Source organism: Poecile atricapillus, chromosome 16 (genome assembly GCF_030490865.1).
Source record: "Poecile atricapillus isolate bPoeAtr1 chromosome 16, bPoeAtr1.hap1, whole genome shotgun sequence".
Taxonomy (NCBI): Eukaryota; Metazoa; Chordata; class Aves; order Passeriformes; family Paridae; genus Poecile; species Poecile atricapillus.
The window spans coordinates 1,071,212-1,094,979 of NC_081264.1; the positions used below are offsets into that span (position 1 = coordinate 1,071,212).

At 44.1% G+C, this 23,768-nt stretch overlaps 1 protein-coding gene across 2 annotated transcripts; it reads left to right on the forward strand.

The window, feature by feature from the left end:
- The first annotated feature begins 4,021 nt into the window (after nucleotides 1-4,021).
- Nucleotides 4,022-23,613, forward strand: SLC15A4 (solute carrier family 15 member 4). 2 transcript variants are annotated; one of them, XR_009278958.1, is made up of 9 exons: nucleotides 4,022-4,680; nucleotides 10,126-10,421; nucleotides 11,142-11,310; nucleotides 12,289-12,366; nucleotides 13,274-13,442; nucleotides 16,825-16,980; nucleotides 20,684-20,842; nucleotides 23,117-23,337; nucleotides 23,417-23,613. XR_009278958.1 is itself a non-coding variant. In XM_058851718.1 (8 exons), exons 1-8 carry the CDS (start codon nucleotides 4,111-4,113, stop codon nucleotides 23,263-23,265), a joined length of 1,746 nt encoding a protein of 581 aa, XP_058707701.1. In that variant the 5' UTR covers nucleotides 4,022-4,110; the 3' UTR covers nucleotides 23,266-23,613. The 2 variants fall into 2 exon arrangements, 1 of the variants encoding a protein (XP_058707701.1); XM_058851718.1 differs by having other exon boundaries at nucleotides 23,117-23,613.
- Nucleotides 23,614-23,768: the final 155 nt, after the last annotated feature.

A 23,768-nucleotide genomic window follows, 5' to 3' on the forward strand; every position in this document is an offset into this window, starting at 1 on the left:
CCGCCTCACCTGGCCCGGGCCCGGAAAGCGCGGCCCCCGGCCCTGCGCCACCCGGCTGCGCGGGGATGGGCCAGCCCTGCCCGAGGACACCTGGCTACCGAGCCCGGAGCTCTGCGAGCCTTCCCACACCTCTAGACAGCGCTGTGTGTTCTCGTTACTCAGCCATAGAGATGATGCGCTCACACGGTGGCCAGGGAAACATTCATTCAGAGGCCTCCGAGGAGAGCATCGCAGCCTCCCGTGAGCTGCCCCGTGCTCGCTGCGGGAATACCGTTAGGGAAAACCCAAATGTGGGCAAGATGCCAACCCCCAGAACAGCCAGAGGAATGTGCTAGTCCAAAGAACAAAGCAGTGCGATGGTCAAAGACCATCCAACATCAGGAAGGCCATAACGAAGCTGAGCCAAAGGTGTGTGAGAGCAAGGGGAAGGTCTGGCAAGAAACCACAGCAGCAGAGAGAATCCAAAAATGCAAAACAGAGAAGAGAAAAAGAACAAACCTGAGCTCTGGATGAAGCAAAGCATCTCCCAAAGCAGCAAGGCAGTGTTCAGGATCAAAGGGGTGAACCCCAATGAGTGAGGAACACAGAGGAGCTGAGAGGGGCAGCAGGAAGGTGAGGGGCTGGTTAGGGAGTGCCTTGGGACATTAACAGGAAACAGGTGGCTGATGGTAGATACACCTGAACGTGATCCAACATCTTGTAACGCTATTGAGAACAGGTGTGGGACATTGGTGGTGATGAGAAGGGGGCTGATTGGACAGAAAACTCACTTATTTTATTATAACCTAGTTTGATTGCATGATGTAATTCAACACAGGGTCACACAGATGCCAGCTTCCCCAAAGGCTGGAGAAGACAGGGAAAAGTGGTCTCCAAAAACTGCAGTGCCTTGTTATTATAGCCTAAATTACTCTTCAAATTTCAGTGTCAGGTAGACAGAGAAAAAAAATATGTAGAAAAAATATGCCATGGGCAGAGGAATATTGAATTTAATCATTTTTGAAACAATACTTCTTCCAATAATTTGTGTGGCTTTCTGAGGCTGACAGGTGTTTTGGAATTGAGGGTTTAGAAGTGGTAAAAACACACACTGGAGTGGGTTCTGTAAACATTTTGGTGGACAGGCTCATGTTTTGCTAACGAGTCTTAGTGCTGCAAAGCTGCATCTCACTGAGTTCTCACTTAGATTCAGCACAGCATTATTTAGACCACTTCAAACTCCACTGGAACTAAAAATTTTGGCTACAACCTGGAAGAGCAATAATGTTCTTCCAATAATGTTCAACCAATCTTGCAGAAATGCTAGAAACAGGGTAAATGCTAATCTAAGGGTAGGCAGAACCCAACCAGTTTTGTTCTAGAAAGCGTTTCTGGCACGAAATCCCCCTGGTGTTGAGATGTGCAGGGCTCTTGTGAGTCTGGCCAGGGCTGCAGCTGACCTGAAGCACCTTTGGGTGTCTGAGACTGGCACTGCTCCCTCCTGCAGGTGTCACACAGGCTCAGCCCCTGCCACACTCCTGCTCCCCTGCACACAGCACAGGTCTGGCAGTGAGCCCACAACAGCCTGGGGAGGCAGAAATGGACATTCACAACAGCCTGGGGAGGCAGAAATGGAGATTCACAACAGCCTGGGGAGGCAGAAATGGACATTCACAACAGCCTGGGGAGGCAGAAATGGACATTCACAACAGCCTGGGGAGGCAGAAATGGAGATTCACAACAGCCTGGGCAAGCAGAAACAGAGATTCTCCAGGCAGGATGTCTGACTCTGGCTCAGAGAGACGCGTTTTGGGTTAACTAAAACACTCCAACTCATTTAGCGTGCAACACAAAGAAGACAAAAATGCAAACGTCAAAATAAGACAAAGCCTGCCCCATGAGGAATGAGGAAACTCAAGCAGTCGTCTGAGAAATAAAGAGGAGATAAAGGAAACATTCAAAGAGATCTTGCCATTTTATCACTATTTATGGTAACTCTGGCTTTGAAAAAAAATAACCTGGAAAGGTGCAGCATTGTATCTTGAAAATATGGACATGCATTAATGTATTCCTTTACAGACACAGCTGCATTCACTGTGTTCAGAGAAAGGATCCTGGATGTATCAGAAAGAAGTTTTAAACACACTGTAGCAAAGTGTTGTTTGGAGGAAAATTAAAAGCTCCTTCCTGAGCTGCTGCAATGCTAGAGAAAATGTTTGGGTTCTAACTTGTGAATTTCAGTGAGAGTACCCGCAGCTCTGTAGCTGAAAAGTAACATTTTAATGTACATTTCAGCCACTGCCCGGCATTTTTAGGTGTTTGTACCAGCTGTGGGATAGGTCAATATAGAAATCTCACCTCACTCACCAAGGTAAATGATGAAGAACATAAAACATGATAACAAGACACAGTAATTCAAAGTGTGCTTCACTACTTTGAGTCTCCAGAAAATACTACTAATATTCAAAGTGCAATCACAGTTAACATGACAATACTGTATTAAGCTAGGAAAAGATGAAATGTAACTTTATTCCAGAATCAGTCACATTACAGTAGTCCACAGACATATCTGTACAGCTGGTTCCTTTTTCCTCATTCTTTGTCATGAAATTGGTTAACTACTTTAGAGAGCAAATATATTTAATGAGTCATTTTTATGGCATATGCTATTTACAAAAGCCCATTATTAAATGAATATATTTACTTTTACAAGCATCACTCGCTCCACTACCAACACTGCCCCAAAGTAAGTCATGCCCAAATGTTTGGTGTGTAACTATTTGTCAATCAATTTAACTTTCTCACTGAAAACACAGAACCACCAGTGTCTTACCCACTTTGTTCCAGCCAAAAATAAGACTTTAAGATCTGCTGCTGAAGACTTTACCCTTTTACTTTTTACAACCTTTACCTCAACAGGTGTGATGGTGGAACTGCAGCACGTCTTAGGGCTCTAATCTTGCAAATGCTAATTGATGTTTTCCCATTTGGACCACGTGCTTTGTCCCACTGGAATCAGAGTGGTCATTCTCCATGTGCACCTGGATAATTCCTGCATGCCTTCCCCCAGTGTCACCAGGCACACCCTGCTGCTGGGCCAGGCTCACTGCTTCGAAACACATACAAAAACACATATAAAAACACATAAAAACACATATATGCGTGTTTCACAGTGCACATTACCACCTTTTCCTGCTGAAAGGCCTTGTTGTGAAACAATCTTAAACTACAGCATTAAATAACCCTAAAAAAGCCCAAAGAGGGTCTGGGGTCTGGAGCATCTCTCTTTTGAGGGAACGTGGGAGCTGGGCCTGTTCAATCTCGAGAGACTGAGAAGGGATCTCTTTAAGGCATAGAAACATCTCAGAGTGGCTGTCAAGGAACCGGTGCCAGGCTCTTTTCAGAGGTGCCCATAAACTAAAGCACCACAATTCCACCTCTCCATCAAGAGCTTATTTTCCCTCGGGATGGCAGAGCAGGGGAAAGGCCGTGGGTTCTCTCTCTGCGGACATTCCAAACCCACCCGGACGCGTTCCTGCAACAGCGGGGCTTGGCCTGGGCCTTCTCCAGAGGTTCCTTCCAACAGAACCGCTCCGGAGATTCTGTGGACACCCATTTCCCTGCTGCAGCCGAGTCACAGCATGGGGTGAGGCACCGCACAGCCCGGCGGGCCCAGCTCGGGCCGGACACCCTCCGGACACCCTGCCGGACACCCTGCGGGCTCTCCCCGCCCCGCTCGGGCCCGGCCGGACACCCTCCGGACACCCTGCGGGCTCTCCCCGCCCCGCTCGGGCTCTGCCAGACACCCTCCGGACACCTCTGGGCACCCTCCGGCCTCTCCCGCCGGGGTTCCCTCACGGCCGGGCCGGCCCCGCCCCGCCGCTTCCGCCCCGCCGCGCCCCACTCACGGCCACGTGACGGCGCAGTGGGCGGGGAGACCGCGCCCTCGGCCAATAGCGCCGCGCCGCTGCCGGGGGCGGGGCCTGACGCGGCGGAGTGACAGCGCTCTCAGCCAATGGCGCGGCGCGGGTGGCGGTGGCGGTGCCGGGCCCGGCGGTGGGCGCGGGTCCCGTAGGGCGGGCCGGGAGCGCGGCGGGGCCGCGGGCGGCGGGGCCGGGGGGACGCGGGGCCATGGACGAGGCCGAGCCGAACGAGCGCAGCCCTTTGCTGAGCAGCGGCGAGCGCGGGCGGGCGGCCAGCAGCGCCTTCCAGGGCCGGCGGCTGGCCTGCGCCGCCGTGCTGCTGGCCGAGCTGCTGGAGCGAGTGGCCTTCTACGGCATCACCTCCAACCTGGTGCTGTTCCTCAACGGGCCGCCCTACAACTGGGAGGGCACCCAGGCCAGCCAGGCGCTGCTGCTCTTCATGGGCATCACCTACCTGGTGTCGCCGTTCGGGGGCTGGCTGGCCGACGCCCTGCTGGGCAAGTTCGGCACCATCCTGCTCAGCATGGCGCTCTACCTGCTGGGCATGCTGGCCTTCCCCGTGGTGGCCGCGCCGCACACCCGCCAGGGCCTGTGCGGGGACATCCCCCTGTTCCCCGTGGAGAACTGCTCCTCGCCGGCCGCCAACGCCACCCCGGCGCCCTGCTCCCAGCTCGGAGCCACCCGCTACTGTGCCACCGCCACCTTCGTGGGACTGGTCCTCGTGGGGCTGGGCGTCGGCTCGCTCAAGGCCAACATCACCCCGTTCGGGGCAGACCAGGTCGAGTATTGTCCGCTGCTGTCCGGCTGCTGCCGCCGCTCGTGGGTGCCCCAGGGGGGGCAGAGGGGCTTGCCTGGCTGGGATGGACAGCCCGAGCCGCTGGTCTCTCTGCAGGTGTCCAGCCTTGCAGGGAATCGCATCGTCCAGCTCTGCTCCCCCATTGTGGAGTGCAAGTTGTGAAGTTGTGCCCTGGCTGATGGAGTTTTGGTGCGTGTGGGCTGCCAGATCCCTTTGGCTTTCCTGGTAACCCTGCCTTAGCTGTGCTGAGTTGGCTGAGCCGTCACCTTCTTGAGGACATGGCTTGAATACTCCATGGCCATTGTGGACTGTTAATTATCCTCCCTGCTGGGTTTGTACCCAGTTACTTTGACCCCAGAGCTCATCAGATGAAGTACAGGATACACATTTTAGCTTTGACAAGGATGACAGGGGCCTTCTGAGGCGGTGTCAGAGGCCTTTACCATCCTGTGATAACGACAGGCTGCAGAACAAACAGTTTTTATGCTTTAGGTATTTGTGCAGTGCATTGCCCTTGAGTGGTATTTTTGTGCAGGCTCATGCTGCATCACATGATGGGGGGAAGCTGCTCTGAGCGTGGTAAACATCACCTGGGCTGTTCCCATAGGGACACATCCTGTTTAATGCCTCACCCGGACCTGCTGCAGGGGTATCATTCATTGGGGCATCGCTGCAGAGCCCAGTGTTCCACAGAAAACACTGCACAGGCAGCTTGGAGTCCAGCAACACCTGGAATGCTCTGTTGGATGTGCTTCTTTTACAGCCCTCTGCTGAGGCACTGTGCTGGCTGTGGATGTAGAAATGTCATTTCTGCTTTAAAATGGAGAATTTCAGTATGCTCAGGCAGTACTGAGCAGCTTTTCTAACCAGACTGGAAGTGCAGTTGCATGTGTGTTTACTGGCTCCCTGAGCTCTGGTTAGAGCAGGTATCAGAAATGCCATGAATTCTTTGTAAGAGTGAGGATCCACCACAGAATCATTGCCAGACACACCTCTGTTCTCTCTTGTGCAGTTTGCATTTGTCATTCTTTGGCATTTTATGTATTGTAAATTCTGGAGTCCTGGGTGAAAGCCAGTATATAAATGTAAAACATTATTATAGCCCAGGATTGTGTGTCCCCAGTGCATTAGTTCTTCTTAAGCCAGCCTGAGCCCATCAAGTGAAATAGCTTTAATATGACTTTATCTTGTAAGGTGTTTTTCAAAACTGACTGCTTATCCCCAGAACGCTTTATGAAAGTTAAACATGGGAGATAAATAATGGCAGGAACAGAGCAAAAAAGAGCCATTGCCAATGGAAGTGTAGCTGGGTTTTGTAAAGGCTTTTCCCCCAGGATTTCAAGGAAAGCAGTTTTTGGCCAGGTTTGCAGATAATTCGCAGTGATTGATGTAGGGTGAAGCAAAAGAAACACTCCTTTCTGGGCCATAATAATCAGTGGAGCTCTGCTGAGGACGGAATTTTCCCCTTCTCTCTTTTTCTGCCTTATCTCTTGTTAAATATATTACAGCATGCCACTTACCTTGGAGTGCAGTTTGGGGCCCTCTTGGGTGCCTTCTCCCTGCACAGAAATGTAGAAAACTGCTGGGGAGATGTGTATATATCTATATATCTCTATATCTACAGCTATCTATCTATCTGGGAATAAAGTCTGTCTCCCAGAGCCACATTCCTGGGAGGCCAGAGCACATTGCACACAAGTTTTGGCTGGATATGTGCTGATAAGATTTGTCCTCTTTCCCCTAAGTACAGAAGGAAAGGATAAATTGGATATCATGTACTTTAGTAGGCACAATCACCTTTCAGGACGTTAATTGCACTTGACTGCAGATCTCTTAAAAACTACCGTGTGAATTCTCCAGCTTTAATGTGTGTATAGAATTTGGGTGGAGAGCTCTTATATAATGAGAGGGTTTCTATTTAGCAGAATCACTGTGGAAAATCAGAAACTGAATTCAATGCTTGTTTTTCTCTGAAGTTGGAAGATGTGGTTTCTAACTAACTCTGTTAAATGTGTGCTTTCAGAGTGCTGTTAGAGTGGAGTAACCTGCACCAGTCAGCTTGGCAAAATAAGTTCCTGCAAAGCTGGGAAAGACCAGCTTTTCTCAACTGTGTTGATAAATGTTTTTCTAGAAGCTGCAGACGGATCCATGGTGCTGCTCTAAATCTGAGCTGCTGGTTCTCAGAAGTTTCTCATCATGTGATCCTATAACCTGGCACTTTCCAGTTCCCCTTTCAAGTGTTTTGCTGTCACTTCCTGTTCCATGGAGCAGTTTGTGACTTTCTGCAGTTAGGAAACAATTGCACTGTTGGTCATTATTGTGAAAGCAGCTTCAGCTTCAGCACTGAAGCCAGAACAGTAGCAGACTCCTAATCTGGTATCAGCCATAATCATTCTAATTATAGCTGGATCTCCTTCAGGGTCACAGCGATTACAGAGGCCAGGTTTCACCTACCCTGAGCCTTCCCTCTCATCTGCCTTCAGAGCCAATAAACCTCTCAGGCCATAACTGCCAGACATCTTCCAGCTCTGCTAGAATCCTTGTTTTACCATTGCTATTGGAAATTGCTGCTGTAAAGATGGCTTTACAGTGATTTTCAGCCTTTATTTTTTTGTAGAGCATAGATTTTCCAGCCTCTGGATAAGGAAGGGGAACCACATGTAAGGATTTGAAGGTCCCTAACTGCAACTTATTTTGCTGTTGCTGCTGTCAAACTTCTTATGAGGCTGTGGAGCTCGAAGGCTCTGCAGAGAACAAGTTTGAAACAAGTTGTGGCATTCACAAGGCCAGTAATAACAGATGGGAGAGAAAGCAGACTTTACATGTGAACTTGCTGAATTTTAGTATTAAACTTTGAAATTATGTAGCAGCTGAGCTCTCACAGGTGATTTCAAAAAGCAGTTGTCTGCAGGGATGGGTTAGAGGCTCAGGATTCTGTAAATTTGACTGCACAGATCTCCTGTCATTGTCCTTCGTGGGCAGGCTAAGGACAAGGCTCTCTGTTTCATCCTTGCTCGGTTGTGTGGTTGTTCTCAGAGTAGGCTGGGATGAGTTTGGGGTGTTTGGTACATTTGTCACTTGTGACTGTCACTTGATTGCAGGAACAAGTAAAAACTGCAACTTTCAGGAACTTTTCAATGATCTTGTTCTTTCATGTGGGGTTTTGACAAGACATCTTCACAGCTCTTTGAGAAGATATTCCACCGGGTTGTTCAGTGGGACTTTTATTCAGTTATTAATGTTTGCCAGTTTAATGCCTTAGTGGCATTTCAGACGTGCCTGTGATGTGATTTTTAGTGCAAATATATACTTTGATAGAGAAGGAGAAAATGGATTCTTTGCATTGTGAGTCTGTGGGGTGTCTGTCCTTTGAGCACTGCCCTCCTTTTGGTCACTCTGTCACCAAGGGAACACTGGAGATGGTGAAGGAAGTTTCTGGGAAGGACACAGACACTGTCAGTAGTTTCCAGATTCAAGGAGTCACGGATCATAAATTTCCTACCTCTGGCAGAAGAAATGTGACAGTGTTAGTGGCAGCAGCAGGCAGGGGACAGAGGCAGCAGTGGAGCAGGGCTGGGATGGAGCTCAGCTGTCCCTGTGGCCTCTGGAACACGGCGAAGGCAGCGAGGCTCGGACAGGGCAGTGAGTGGAGGCAGTCCTTCCCACCAGGTAATTAATTAATTAATGGAGCTCTTTGCCACGGGATGTGATGGCTCTGAAAGCTGCCCTGGGCTCTGAGCAGGTTACACGAGCTCACAGAGAGGAGAGCTGCTGCCTTGACTCAGCAAGAGGAGCCATCCTTGGTTCAGGAAGTTTCTCAGGAGCTGATGCTTGGAATAATGCTTGCCACAAGCCTCACGCTGTGCTTCCCTGTTCTTACCTGCATCAAAGCTGGCTTTCTTCTCCCAGCTTTCCTTTGTCCAGATGTCAGCAAGGTCATGTGCAAGAGGGAGGATGAGAAGTCATCTTCCTTGCAGAAATAAGAGAACTGAGACTTTGTGATGAAGAAATGGAAACTTCATCAAACAGATTGCTAACACTTGACACAAGTTGGAGCACCGTGTTCTGTGTAATTGATTGCTAATATCCTGCTGCTCATTGGGCTTTAGAAGGAATTCCTACATTGAAACACTGAAAGTTATGAGTTCAGTACCAGGTTGAAGCTGGAGAGGGAGAATTTTTTGGGTTTGGTCTCCAGGATTGAATTTGATGTGCTGACAGATGCACCTGACAGTGCTATTAACTGTGCACAGGAATAAATACTTTAATATTTCCTTTGTTGGGCTTGGCTAAATGCTACAGATGGGTTTGTGCACCACTGGGAAACCTGAAGCTGTTAGTCAGAACTGACAGTGTTAAAACTCATTTTAAGACACAGCTTGCTTTTCATATTGCAAACTAAATATGGATCTTTAGAAGATGTGGCAGATGAGGAGGGGAAATCTGCAGTTAGAAATGAAAAATAACTGACTCAGCAAGGCTGGTGCATGGCACTGACTTGCCAGTCACTGTTAATGGCCTTTCAATCATCAACCACTGACAAATACAGTATTATGGATTCTTCTGCAGACTACTTGGTCTTTTTAATGTATTTCAAATTTTAATTTGCATAATTTCTCTTACATCACCTCTTATCAGTGATGCAGGGTTGCTGGGATTTAATTACAAAATGTGGGGTAACTTACAGTAGGAAACAATAAATAAATAATAAAGAGGGATGGTGGAAACTGGACAGGATAGTTCTGTAAATCAGGGATGTCTTTCCTTTACTGGAGAGAAAATAACACTATGAACAGCACTGACTTAGAGGATAAATATTTACTGGGGCCTTGTGATCCTCAGGCAACCCAAATTTAATTAATTTTTTTTAAAGGTCAGAATGACAAGTCCTCAATTTGTGTTCTGATCAGAGGCATTAAGACTGTGTTAAAATTTAAATTTGTTGTTTCATTACCAAGTATTCATTTGAGGCTTAGAAAATGGAATAGTGCTAACTATTATGTAAATACAGTTAGAAGAAGCAATTGTGGCAATATGTAAATTTTTAATATTTGTAATTTTTTTTTTTTGTCACAAAAGAATAGTTACTTAAACTCCTGTGGACTATGGGATGTTAATTTTTGTAGAGAAATGACGCAGTGAGAGTCAGTAGAAATAATAATGGCCTTTCTGGGAAGCTGTGTCTCATCAGTGTGGCTTTCCTGTCCCTGTGCTGAGCTTCTAGAAGGTTGCTCACATAATGGGGCAGCTCACTGAGATGCCACTTCATCAAATACCATGTAACATTTACATCATTTCAGTGTGACTCTAAATGAAACCTGAATTCTCCAGTGTACTGAGCTTGTCTGAATTCTAATTCAAAGATTCTAATTCTGTTTAGCCTTATTTTCTTCAGAAACTGAAGGGCTTGCTTTTAATCTTTTCCAGGTCAAAGACCGGGGTCCAGAAGCCACAAGAAGATTTTTTAATTGGTTTTATTGGAGCATTAATTTGGGAGCCATCCTGTCTCTGGGAGGCATTGCTTACATCCAGCAGAACGTCAGCTTTGTCATCGGATACAGCATCCCAACAGTTTGCATTGGGATTTCATTCATGGTTTTCTTATGTGGGCAGAGCTTCTTCATCACCAAACCTCCTGATGGCAGTGCCTTCACAGACATGTTCAAAATTCTCACATATTCCTGTTGCTCCAAGAAGAGCCCCGGGGAACATTCAGCAAACAGGTTTGTGAGAGCTCTTCCGTACAGCCTCCGTTCAGGACTGCAGGAGAGTGAGCAGCTTTGCTCTCAGAGCTGGAGAATTGGAGTCCTGCAGATTCTTTCTGGGAGCTGAGGGGTGGAAGAGAGGCCAGGGAGATCCCTGGCTCTCCTGCAGCCAGGTGATGGGGCTGGCTGAGCTCTGTGTGCTGCCAGCTCAGAGCTGCTGGCAGTGCCATGGAACCTCGCTGTGCTGCTCTCACTTAACTTTCCTCTCTGGTTCAGATGTTTGTGGATGCCTTCTGATTTGAAAATCACTGTCATCTGCATTTAATGCTCTGAGTAGCTTGATGGGGAGCCAATTTTTCCACTCTTAAGAGCTGCCCATGGAATAGTGGTGGCTGGATTGAGTCACTGGTAAGAGATGTCAGGTGTCCCCTCTGCAGGGGGAGTTTTGTGTGTTCAGATTGCCAAACAGTTCAATAACTTGAACTGCAGTATCACAAAATGCAAGTTACTCCAAGTTCTGCCACTTCTTTAGGGCTGGGCTGTGTGGGGAGGATGGGAAATCAGGAAACTTCATAGCAGAAAGTTTCCTCTCGTGTTTCCACCTGCTGGGATCCATTCTGGCCTGGCTGTGTTGCTGTAACTTACATGAATTACTTATTTGGGGAATGCATTATCTTTTTCTAAGGAAGACAAGATTGCAGTTATGTTTAACTAAACATTTCCAATCCTTTTCCAAAGTGAAGTTCAGGGAGTGCTGCACCCGCCCCGCAAGCAAAGCCTCTTCGAGATGGCCAAGTTGTCTCGGGGGGGGCCCTTCAGGGAAGATAAAGTAGAAGATGTAAAAGCTCTTGTCAAGATCATCCCTGTCTTTCTGGCTTTAATACCTTACTGGACAGTGTATTTTCAAGTGAGTAGTTCCAAATGGTTACAGTTCTATTTGACATCATTTCTAATTTAACGTTTTTTTGGGTGTTCTCTCATAAATAGGAAACTTACCTTGAAGCTGAGAGGTGAAAAACAACTCTTAAGGAATATTCTCAAATAATATTTTGACCTAATAATAGAAAAAAAAAAAAAAATCATTTCAGTTACAGTTAAGACTCACAGTTGTACAAATTCACATATCTTAAATACTGTGCTTTGTTTCACTTTGCATTTGTTTCACACAGGTTAGGGTAAGTGGTCTAGACCTCATTTTAATCTTCAGGTTCTGTCTTCTGGAGATGATTTGAGATATCAAATACATTTTTTACAAAAAAAATGCAGAAATTGTTTTCAAATACCAATGATTCTTTGTGTTTTTAATAAAAATAACTATAAGGTTAAAAAATCTTGTAATGTTCTGACCATAATTCTTTTCAGTTTGCTGTGCTAGCATTTCACCTCTGGTTTAATCTTTGTTCATTGTTATAAAATGAAAAATACCTTGCTCTCATCACTCCCTGTCCAAGTAATCCCAGCTCCTGTTTCCTGATGCTTCAATGAATCATTCTGTCCCCTGGCATTACCTTTGTTAGGGCTGGTGTTGATGTTAAATTGTAATGCAGGAGTAGCAGCTACCTCTGTGGTCCATCATTGAGTAATGCCTGTGTCTCTGGGTTTTTACGTGGTGATTTCTTGGAACTTTTATAAGTTCTTGTTTGATGCTGGGAGGTGCATATGAATAATTTATTTTGTGATTAGCAGAACTTCCCATTGTGCAGTGCAGACCTGTGTACCCTGAGTGGAGCTTCTGATACCTGAAAGTTCTGTCTGGAGAAGAGCCTAGAAGGAATTGATTAGAATCATTTGAGTAGAACAATTTGTTCATTGTTATAAAATGAAAAATACCTTGCTCTCATCACTCCCTGTCCAAGTAATGCCAGCTCCTGTTTCCTGATGCTAGATGCAGACAACATACGTACTGCAGAGCCTGCACCTGAAAATCCCCGAGATATCCAACGACACCAACTCCATCCACACGGTGAGCAGAGCAGAACCAGCACAGAGCACCTTTCTGCAGCAGAAATGCAGATTAGATCAGCGTTGTGCCTTTGGGGATCAGTGGCCTCAGGCTCTGGGCATTCAGGAGCACCATGCACCTGCCAGGTGTTGGCACAGTGAGAGTCTGGTCACACCCAGCTGTTCTGGAGGCATTCAGGGAACTCTCACTGCTTTCATCAAGAGTTTCTTTATCCTTCAGTGCCAGGGTCTGACCTTTGAAGAAGAAGCTGATCAATCTCCGTGCCCTGAGTTTTCATCCCAGGACAGAAGCATTTCTGCAAGCCCAGTAGGAATGAACAGCCATCCTTAAGTGATACATTAGCATTTGGGATTTGAGACACATTTATTACTTTAGACTGATCAATAATCACTTTACTTGTAGCATTTTGAAAGAAGCTGTTCAGTCAATATTTTTCAAGAAAGGCTGGGATCATGTGATTGCAGAAATGGCACAGAGAAATAAAACCATAGCATTTACAGGATGCATGTGTTGCACCACCCTCTCTATTCATTTGACAAGTGTAACTTGATTTTAATTGAATTTTGCATTTACATTGGGAATACTCTGTTTCTACTGTTCTGTGGCATATTTCTGATAGTTCTAAGCTTGGTAGAAGATATACAGGGCTTGGCTATTAAATACTTTTCATGGCTGAATTAGGTAAAAAGTTTAATTCTGTCAGATGAGAAACAGCTTACAGAAAACCTGAAAAGCTGAATATTTTCTTCAGCTTTTAAACACTCTTATTTGACTTTTCACAATATCTGCCAGTGCATTGTTGTTTATTTCAGATCAAAGTGTCCAATCAAAATCTGTTTTTGTTAAATAATAGTAAAAAGCAGCTCCTAAGCGTGAAATTGCCAACCTGAGTCATCTCTCCTTCCAGTTTCCAGCAGCCTGGCTGACCATGTTTGATGCAGTGCTAATCCTGATCCTCATACCCTTAAAAGACAAACTGGTGGACCCCATTTTGAAGAGGAATGGCTTGCTGCCATCCTCACTGAAGAGGATTGCAGTTGGAATGTTCTTTGTGATGTGCTCTGCCTTTGCTGCAGGTAAGGAAATGGGCTGGACATCTCCTGACACGGTGAATTGTTCAGCTCACTGCAACAGCGTTTTTAAAAAATGTAAAATTCACTGTGTGAATATTTAATTCAGCATTATTCAGATCTTTATTCACAGGATGGTTGGAATGTGCCTTCATGGATGCATTTCCCTCAATAAAGGGGATTGTATCCAAAAATTTGCTAAAGTGTTTTGAGCACTTGCAATAAAATTGGACCATTTTTCCTTCCTGAAGTAGACTTTGCATTTACCCTTTAAAAATGTTTCTTCATACATTCTGACTTCCAAGTATAAAAAAAGCTGAAGTTTTACCTAAAATCCTTTCCCCTGATCTGAAAGAATAAACTTAGGTTATGGCTGAGCAAGAGTTTCCTCCCACTTTGGGTTTTCTCTGCCCTACCTTAATATTCCTTAACATTTGGGAATTAGTGTAGTGTAAAATAGCTCAGCTGTAGCCTGAAAGGGAAAAGATGGCAAACTCTGCTGGCCCCATAAATCAGCTGCTTTTGAGATGATTTCAAGTTGTTAAGTGCTGCTGATGTGGAACTGAACATCTCTGAGCAATGCTTCACAGAATCCATCGCCCTCACCAGCACCACCATAATGAATATATTGATAAAGCATTACAGCATTAAATAAATTCATTGCAGCACTTGGGATCCCCTATATTTTAGGGAGAGGGACACTTTATATGGTTATTATGATTTCTTTCAATGAGAGAGGTAATTATTAGGCCAAGGTCACTCTGTGGGCAAGGAAAGTTCTTAAAGCAAAGTCATTTAAAGTTAAAATAGAAGTGTTTCTCTTATTCCGTGTTTCTTAGGACGCTGCTGCTGGAGAAGAGGATGATGTAAAACACTTAAATGTCAGCTCTTGAAATAGAACCTGTGGGCTCACATATAAGGGAATGCAAACCCAGCAATATCTGTCTTTATTCCTAGTGGGGAAGAGCACATCAAGCTGTGTTGGGGAATGGAAACTTGAAATTCCTTAAAGTTTCAAATGCTCTTTTCAATTCACCTGCAAATGTAACTCGTGATTTTGCTGGTTTGATCCTCCCCAGCTCTTCCCCAGTAGAAACTGAAAAGGTGAATTCTTTGGGTGGTTATTTGCATCTGTTTGGCAGTAACAGTAATTTATATAATAAATAATCTAATATATATATTTATATTTATACAATAATTATTTAGCCTTTTGGAGTAACTGAACATCTCTTCATCATAACAGGAATTTAAGAGCTTCAGTTTGTGACAAATTTGGTGCTTAGGAAACTGTTCCTTCCTAGCAAGGTGTTGGTTTATGTGTTTCATTCAATTTTTATTTTCTCCTTAAGTGATATTTATAGCTGCCATATTTTAACATTCTTAAAATACACTATTGCTTCCAACCATTGCTGCCTTCAAGAGGGACACTGAATAAAATCTTAAACAAATGAAAATGTCAAGAATTTGCAGTCATGGCAATATCTTAATGATTTGTTTGTGCCATATTTCCATTTTGACTTGCTTAGCTAACAGCCATTAGTTGTGGACACTACTCAGGCTGCCTATTAGATTATTTAAAATATTTTATAAACTGTGTTAAAATACAACTGATTAGATTTAATGAACATCTGCTGTGCTTCATGCCTCTCATGCTGAATTCTGAGCAGCAATGTTCAAGGTTATTCAACTGGAAAATCTACTTCATTTATAGAGTTTAAACCATTATAGCAAGAAGTTCAGATTATTTTAACTATTATGAGTGTAAAATTAAACGTGAAACTCGTCTATCAAAGTCTTAACAGAAGAATCAGTGGATTCCACATTCTGAATTACTGTGAAGATGAATTTATGGCAAAGTTTGGTGTATTGTGTGTGCTCCTAGGTGGCTCAATGCTTATTTTGTAAGAGTATAAGCACATTAAGATCATTTGGTGTTTTCAGGTGCAACAAGTCAGTGTTGAGTGTAAATATATGAAATTATGTCTGAGCTCTTGGATGACTCTACTGCTTTGTTTACATTTTAATTAAGTTCCACTCTGAAACGTTTGGCAGCTATATTAAAATGGAAACATCAAGAAATCCAGTTTTCTTTCAATTACAGCAGCTCTTCATAGTTCAGAGGGCACTGAGGGAGCTAAAGAAAAATACATAAAAATAAGGTGGCTCACCTAAAAAGAAGTGAGGAATGTAGAGAAAATGACATGAAGGAGTCATAAATTCAGAACAATCTTTACCTCAGAGGCAGATGTTGGTAAGAAATTCGGCATTTAGCACAGGGCTGGGGTGTGGCTGGTCCCCTGAGGGTTTGGTGGCACAGATTTGGGGACAGAGGGATCACCTTGTCCATGGGGAATTGTGTGGGAAGCCTTGGTGGCTCCAGGAGAGGGAGGCAGCAGCTGTGATCTTGGTGTGCTGTCCATGCTGTCCTCTGTTTGTTCATTTGGGACAGGAGGGGATATTTTTTATTTGGTTTTTATTTTTGATTTGGGGTATTTTGTGTGCCCAGGTGAGGTCAGGGGGAGCAGAGAGAGCCCCTGGGAGTGTAACCCACACCACAGGGAGCAGTGTCAGCCCTGCTCCTCTCAACTGTGAGGAATAAATTCACCTCATTTCCCAGGATAAGAGACCAGAGCTCCTTTAGAGAGGTCTCTTTTGGGTGAAGCAGGGAGTTTTATTAACTACGAGCTATTCTGTGTATTTTGTGTAACTGCAAGTCAATCGTTTAATCTGGGCAACTTCAACAAAACCCTACAGCATTATTTGATATTCACTTTCTACTCTAAACTGTTGTGCTGAGCAAGCTAAAAATGCTTCTATTTTACACTGTCATGTCTCTTTTTCATTCCATATGAAGTACTTTCTATGCAATGTATTGCTTGTAAATCAAGCTCTAATGAGCTCTCGGATCTCTTTGGATGAAAAGTACCAAATAAATGTCATAATCATATTCATAGAGGGTTTTCATGGCTCTACAGGACTGGTGTAGGCATTTCCATAAGCAAAAGGGTTTCTAATTTATGAATACTCTGCTGGCAGTTGAAATGGTTCAACACTGCAAAGTAGTAGTTTGTGAAAATTGGATTGTCTTTAAAAAAACCCCAACGCAGTGTCCATGAGAGCTCTGAGCTGATCCATCCAGAAATGGGCTGTTTGTATAATTATTGCTACTGAATGAGAATATAACCACTATTTCTACAGCAGAACAACTCTGTGTCTTGAAATAACAATAGCAAAAGTAGTCTGAAATGCTTTATGTCAGGAAATAAATACATATTCCTACTGTATCATTTCTAATTATAATGCAGGGCTGAATCCTAATTGAATTCTTAATAAAGAGAAACAATGTTTGCATCTTAGGTCAATCTTTTTTCCCTCCCCTTTCACACAGGAATTCTGGAAAGCAACAGACTGAAAATTGTGAAGGTTAAAACAATTAACCAGACAATTGGGAATGTTACATACCATGCTGCAGATTTGCCAATCTGGTGGCAGATTCCTCAGTATGTGCTGATTGGATTCAGTGAAATATTTGCAAGTATAGCAGGTAAGAGTCTTTGTGTGCTTTAAATCTGCTTTTGTATTTATCATAAACAATGGGATCTTGAAAATAAATACTTCTCAAATCATTACAAGTAAGCTCTGATGTTCCCCAATACATTTTTGTACAATATTGCTCAGTTTAAGTGGGAAAGCTCACCATTGTCCTGCACGTTTCAAACCTGGCAGTGTAAGACTGTCCTTTCAAAATTGAATTTCAAGCAGAGTAACACCTAAAATATTTGTGTGGGATCCAGTTAGTGCTGGATATTTGCAAGCCATAATGGAAAACAAGATACTCTTTCAATATTGTATCTTAATGCAGTTTTGTGTCCTCTGAATTTTCCTCTGTGTGGGAAATACAGTTTGTGCTTTATGATTTTTTTTTTTTTTTCTCTTATAAACTAAGCTCACAACTCCTTCAGTGCAATTGTGGAGCTCCTGGTGCAATCCATCCCAGCTCCCCCTGTGTAAAACACCATTTTGTTCCTGCCTGACTGCAGTTACTGTTATTAAAGTGTTGAAATTCTCTTTGCAAATGCTGCGCTGTGAGGCTCATCCTGGCAATACCTACAGCTCTTTTCCTTGGATTCCTTGTGACAGAAGCTCCTGTTTCATTCCCCCCTGGGAGTTACTCTCATTCCTGGGCAATCACAGCGTGCTGGAGTGAGATCCTCTGCTGCTGGAAGATCTTGCTGGCCCCAGCTGTCACATGAAGCATTTGTTCCCCTCTCAGTGGAACAGGGAACTTCTGTTCCATCAGGTTTCTGGTTACTCGTGTTCTGCTGTCACCACAGTTGTTAGGAAATAAAATAAGGTGCTTGGATTGCTTGGCAAGGAGAATAAAAGTGGGGTTTGTTATTTTTTTCCCATCTACTCATCTGCTGTCCATTTCATTGTGTGTGTGTGGTACCTGTCACAAATGCTAACACACAAAAATCTGACGATAAAATCTTGCCTGATTTAGTTACTAACTAAAACTAAGGCTGTATTTAGCATTTTTATCCAAAGAATAAAATTAATCACTTGTAGGCAGCTTAGTGAGTGTGCCACTTAAGGATGAAGAGGTGACTTATCAGAAGTACAAGTGTTCATGGAAAATTAAACCAATTTCTTCCCTCTTACACAATCTTGTTTCTCTGTCAGGTACTATTAATAGTTTTATAGGTGTTTGCAGGGGAAAAATAGCAAACCTGTGTGCAGGCAGTGGGAAGGTCTCAAAGCATTCTCTGTTTGCTGAACTCTGAGCTGAGAGGACTTCAGTGGAGTTCTTTGTGAGAAGTCTTTAAGGCTTACACAATTCTTACGTGAATATTCTGCTGTTCTGCACTGCTGGCTCTGTACCAACAGCATTCGAACTTCAAAAGGTCTTGGTCAGTGTTTGAAAAAAAATGTACCAGAAATTCTATGCAGAGCTTAATTGCTTTGTGGAGTGCACTTTCATTGGAATTTTTTTTTTTTTTTTACAAAGGCTCTTTCCTGCCTTCTGATTGTTATCTGAACATAATTCTTAATATTTTAAAGAAGACCTCTCAAGACTCAGAGTGTACTTTACCAGTTCAGTATTAAACTTGATAAAGGCATCTATTGTGCTATGAAATTCAAGCTTAAAATAAGCAAAGTGTTAATGGTTACAAATCCATAACAATGTGGAAATGTTTGTTGTGAGCAAAAAGGGACTAAATAGCACAAGAGCTGAAACATACCTCTGTTTTCCTGTTTACTGTAAAACTAAGCATATTCTTATTAATCCACATTAGTTACACTTGAGGTACCTTTGAAAAGATGGCAGACATTGCATTAATCTTTTGTATTATTCTGTCAATCCTCCTAAAGCAGCCTTGTTTAACTGGGAATTGTAATCTCACATGACAACACCAGCGAGGGGCTTTAATTTCAGAAGTGCTTGTTTGCAGGAGCATGAAATCATTATCAATGGCTGCCAGCAGCCAAAGGAGCTCTGGAGGCAAAGAGAAGATTTTATATTCTTTATGCCAGATTAAATGTTGGCACTGCTGCAAAAGTTAGTCAAATTTAGAATTGTACCTTATTTTCTTGCAAGAAGTCCAGGGTTACACTCATTTTGGTTTTTGTTCTGAGTCTTAAGGTCTTTTTCCAGCTGGAACAGTCAGATCCAGTGTAGCTGTGAAATGAACAAGAAAAGAAACAGTCTAGATCCTTTCACGTGTTACACCTGAGCTTCACTTCCACAAAACATTCATCTGGTGACCAGGATGAGGCTCAGGAGACCTGTGGCACCTCTAACAAGAAATCACAAACAAGCTGCTGTGCCCTCAGAGCAGTCTGCTTATTTTTATTTAAAGTGCAATCAGACAGATAAATACACCTTGGAAAATGTGAATTATCTTGGTGGCAGAGCCTAGGAACCAAAGGCACTTTTACTTCTGGACATAAATCTCCTTTTTGGCCCTTTGCAGCTGTGTGCAGGACTCTGGTTATGGTTTGAGTTTAGGGAAGCCCTGCAGCTGAGCTGGGGGAGGATGTTTCAGTTCCCTGCTGGCCCATCCTGCCCAGCACAGCAGGGTGATGGCCACAGGATGCCTCAGGTGCCAGGAGAGCACCCAGCCCTGCTCCTTCCCCAAAAACAAAGCTCCTCCCTGGCAGCAGCCAGGTTGGGCTGTCTGCCTTCGAGTGTTAATCCTTTTTTTTTTGGAAAGAAATGCCACTGGATTGCTATTAAACCCTGGCTGGAGTAGTCAAATAGCAGTGGTGGTGTAAATAAAGCGTGCCTTTATTATGCCAGACATGAGAGAGATGCAATTTCAGGTCTGTAATGCTCCCCTTGCAAAGAAAAATGTTAGATGAGGTAGCATTAATTCTCAGTACGAGCAGACTGTTTTGAAACAAGCATTTCACCTGTCAGAAAAAGCTCTGCAAGGAATGTATTTGATTGTCTCTTGTGAATAATCCCATTTGATTTTTGACAGGAGTATTATTCTAAAAAGGAGAGTTAATCATGGGCATTAATCTTAGCGTGGCAGAGCCTGCCCCAGCGTGTGCCTTGTGCACAGATTTGCAGTGGATGGTCACTGCTGTGTCTTGCTTGGGTTTATTGGATGAAATTTGAGTGAAGACAGCTGAAAGTTCAAGCCCTCTATCTACAAATCTTAAAAAGAATTGCTTGCTAGCAAGCAATGAACTCACAGAATTCGAGATCAAAAGTGAATTAAATTAAAATAATTGCTGCCTTTCCAGTTAATTTCTCTGTCTGCACACTCAGAGACAGAGGCACTGAGAAATAAATAAGAAATAAATGTTCATGGCCAATGCAAGAGTGAGTTTTTTTCATTGTCCTGCATGTACTGCCCAACAGACAGGGAGCAGGGAATCCAGGGAGATGGGAAATGTGGAATTACCAATTTGGAGTTCATTTCAAACATTTCTTTGAGGATCATTTCAGACAGAAGAATGAATATGTTGGTTCAGAAGATTGCTTGATTTTACACATGGAATATAAATAAGATCAAAGTCTGTGTCTCAAACGTTGTCCATTGAATGGGTTGATACATTTCTGACCTTTAAGAGGATTCATAAAGCAGTTTAAGGACCTGGGAACTTCCAGGGATTAATTCTAGAACAATCTCCTCTCATCTCTTGCATATTCCAATATAATAATATAATATATATTATTGTATTATCCAATATAATAATAATATAATAATTTTTTTTTTTTTAATCTTTTAATACAGGTCTAGAATTTGCATATTCAGCTGCTCCCAAATCTATGCAGAGTGCAATTATGGGGCTGTTCTTTTTCTTTTCGGGGATTGGATCCTTTGTTGGCTCTGGATTGTTGGCACTGGTGTCTATTAAAGAAATTGGCTGGATGAGTAATCACACAGATTTTGGTAAGTGTATTTTTCAGTGGTCTGGAATGTAGAAGTTTCACTAAAGCATCAAGGACATGGCACTGTTGAGGTTTAACACAGTTATTATTTTCAAAATATTAATTTGTCTACTGCTCTGTTAAAGTTTCATTTTGCATCTAAGTATGAAATAATGTGACTGTGCAAAATAATTCAGTGTGCTCATGAGAGCACGAGGAACACCTCTGTGCAGCCTCAGCCACCTGCTCAGCTGTTACTGCATTTCATCACTAGAAATTACAAACATTTTCATTTCAGTAAAAAAATATTTAAATTACGTGCAGCAGAAGAATAAATTTGGTATCAAGTACTGAAATTGCTTTCTGTGGTTATGGGAAGGAAAATGTATCCATCTCTCTCCAAGAGATTATTCAGCTTCCTCATTTCAAGTGACTTCATTGAAATTACCATGAGTTAATTCTGCTTTTCTGTCTGCTAGCTATTTATACTCCTAAAGTTCAACAAATCACCTGCTTTCAGTTGCCAGTGGAGGTTAAAAATAATTATTGGCACCAGTAGGTGGCACCTTGGGAATTTCAGAGAAACCTCCCATCCTCAGTGGGCTGATTAGTTCAACCAGGAGGAGTGTGAAGAGTTCTTAAAATGTCTGCTAGACCTGCTGGGTGTGCCTGGCTTGAAAGTGCAGCCTGAACTTTAAATTTGGTCTAAGAGAATTTGCCATTTCTACTGGATTTGCAGCAGAAAGTGTCTGATTCCTACACATTCCACAAGTTGGCACCTGTGGCTTAGAAGCTGTTCTTTAAAAACTGCAGAAGATAACGAGCAGCCTGAACCTTATGGAAGTGTCCTCCCCAGATGAATATTTCATTCCACTGAGACTTCTTTTCCCCAGCCAGTTTCTAAATTGGAAAAGGAACCTTTTCTGCAGCTCCATACAGAGGTCAAGGGCTCAGGAGGGGTCAGAATTTCACACAAATGATGAGGGGGGTTCTCAGCCCCTTGCCTTTGTTCCCTGAAGCAGCTGTGAGATATTTGGGCTGTGCTGAAGCTGCCCAAGATGTTCAGAGCTGGGAGGTGTTGCCTTGCCTGAGCCATTCATGTTTTGAAGGGGCTGCTCAGCTGGGTGTTGGTGCCTTTTTTAACCCTTTGGAACTCGGTAACTCGAGTTTTGTTTGGTGTAGCATTACTGGAAGTTACCACATTGACATCTGAACTTGGCCTGGGTTTTCCAGGGTAGGAATTGCAAGGAGGAGTCAGTCAGTGAATGATCTGGGGCTTTTTCATGAGATGCAGTCTGATGATTATCAGCACATGGCCCAAATTGCTGCTATTTCTGCCAACTCAGGACATCACTGGGGGTGACTGAGTGCCTCCAAAACCTCCTGAGGAAATTTCCTCTCTGCCAGCACTTCAAGGGTGGTTGCTGCCATTGAATTGACTTGTTTCTCCCACCAAAACTAAGATTTCATGGGTTTAATATCCCATCTCATAAAGGATAATTACTACTCTTTAAACACATCTGCTCTTGAAATAGAGATTCACATGTATATTGTATTTTAAATGTCAAGGAAAGGCTCAGTTTAATTTTATTGCATTTTATTATAAGTTCATTTAATTGAATCTTAAGTTTCAGTGATTAAAGGAATTGAATCTGAACATTTATAGGCTTGCAGCAGGAACAGCTGGTTCGGGTCCATGCACATGTCACTGTTTTAGTCTCTGCAACCTGTTTGATAATTGTAATGGTCCAGTTGGCTGTGGTGTGTTGGAAATGAGCCACAGTGTATTGTTCTTGGAAGTGGAGCAAGATGTTTCCTAGCAGAGGAATGATGTTTTAGCAATGAGCTTTCCTCATTTAACATTGTTCAATGTCCAGAGCACTAATTTGTGACAACTTCGAGGGAGCATCAAAGGTGAACTGAACCACAGAGAAGTCACCTATGTTTTCATGAACTCTAAACTTTGTCCCCAAAAAAGGCTGAAAACCATTGCAGTAATGGCTTTTTTTAATATCTGTGCAGTTGCCAACTTCTTCCCTTACAGCATTCGATTTTGGTTTTTTATTTTCTTTTGACTTGGTCTAAGGCATTGGAGAACAAAAGAGAACATTCTGTATCCTGTGCACATCTTCCTCAGCAGTGCCAGCCTTTGCTCTGGATAATTAAAAATGAGCTGTGCTGTGGGATGGAAACACGATTGGCTTTGGTTCTGGGGAAAGGTCTTCACCACCTAAACTTGACCAGATTCATGGTTTTATTTGTATCACCTCAGTTAAATTTTTTTTTTTCTTTCTAGGTAATATTAATGGCTGCCAATTAAACTATTACTTCTTCCTGCTGGCCGCTATCCAGGGAGCCACCCTCCTGCTTTTCCTCATCGTCTCTGTCAAGTACGAGCACCACAAGTCCAAGGGGAGCGAGGTGGCTGCCAACGGGAGGCTGTGAGTGCTGCCAGCGCCGGCACCGGGGACAGCGGGGACAGCCAGGGCCCGGGAGGGGCTGTCCTGCCCCGGGGGACTCTGCAGCACCGGGAGGGGCTGTCCTGCCCCGGGGGACTCTGCAGCACCGGGAGGGGCTCTCCTGCACCCAGGGGACTCTGCAGCACCGGGAGGGGCTGTCCTGTCCCTCTGCAGCACCGGGAGGGGCTGTCCTGTCCCTCTGCAGCACCGGGAGGGGCTCTCCTGTCCCTCTGCAGCACCGGGAGGGGCTCTCCTGTCCCTCTGCAGCACCAGGAGGGGCTGTCCTGTCCTGGGGGACTCTGCAGCACCGGGAGGGGCTCTCCTGCACCCAGGGGACTCTGCAGCCCAGCCTGGGGGACTCTGCAGCACCGGGCAGGGGCTCTCTTGTCCCTCTGCAGCACCGGGAGGGGCTCTCCTGCACCCAGGGGACTCTGCAGCACCAGGAGGGGCTGTCCTGTCCTGGGGGACTCTGCAGCCCAGCCTGGGGGA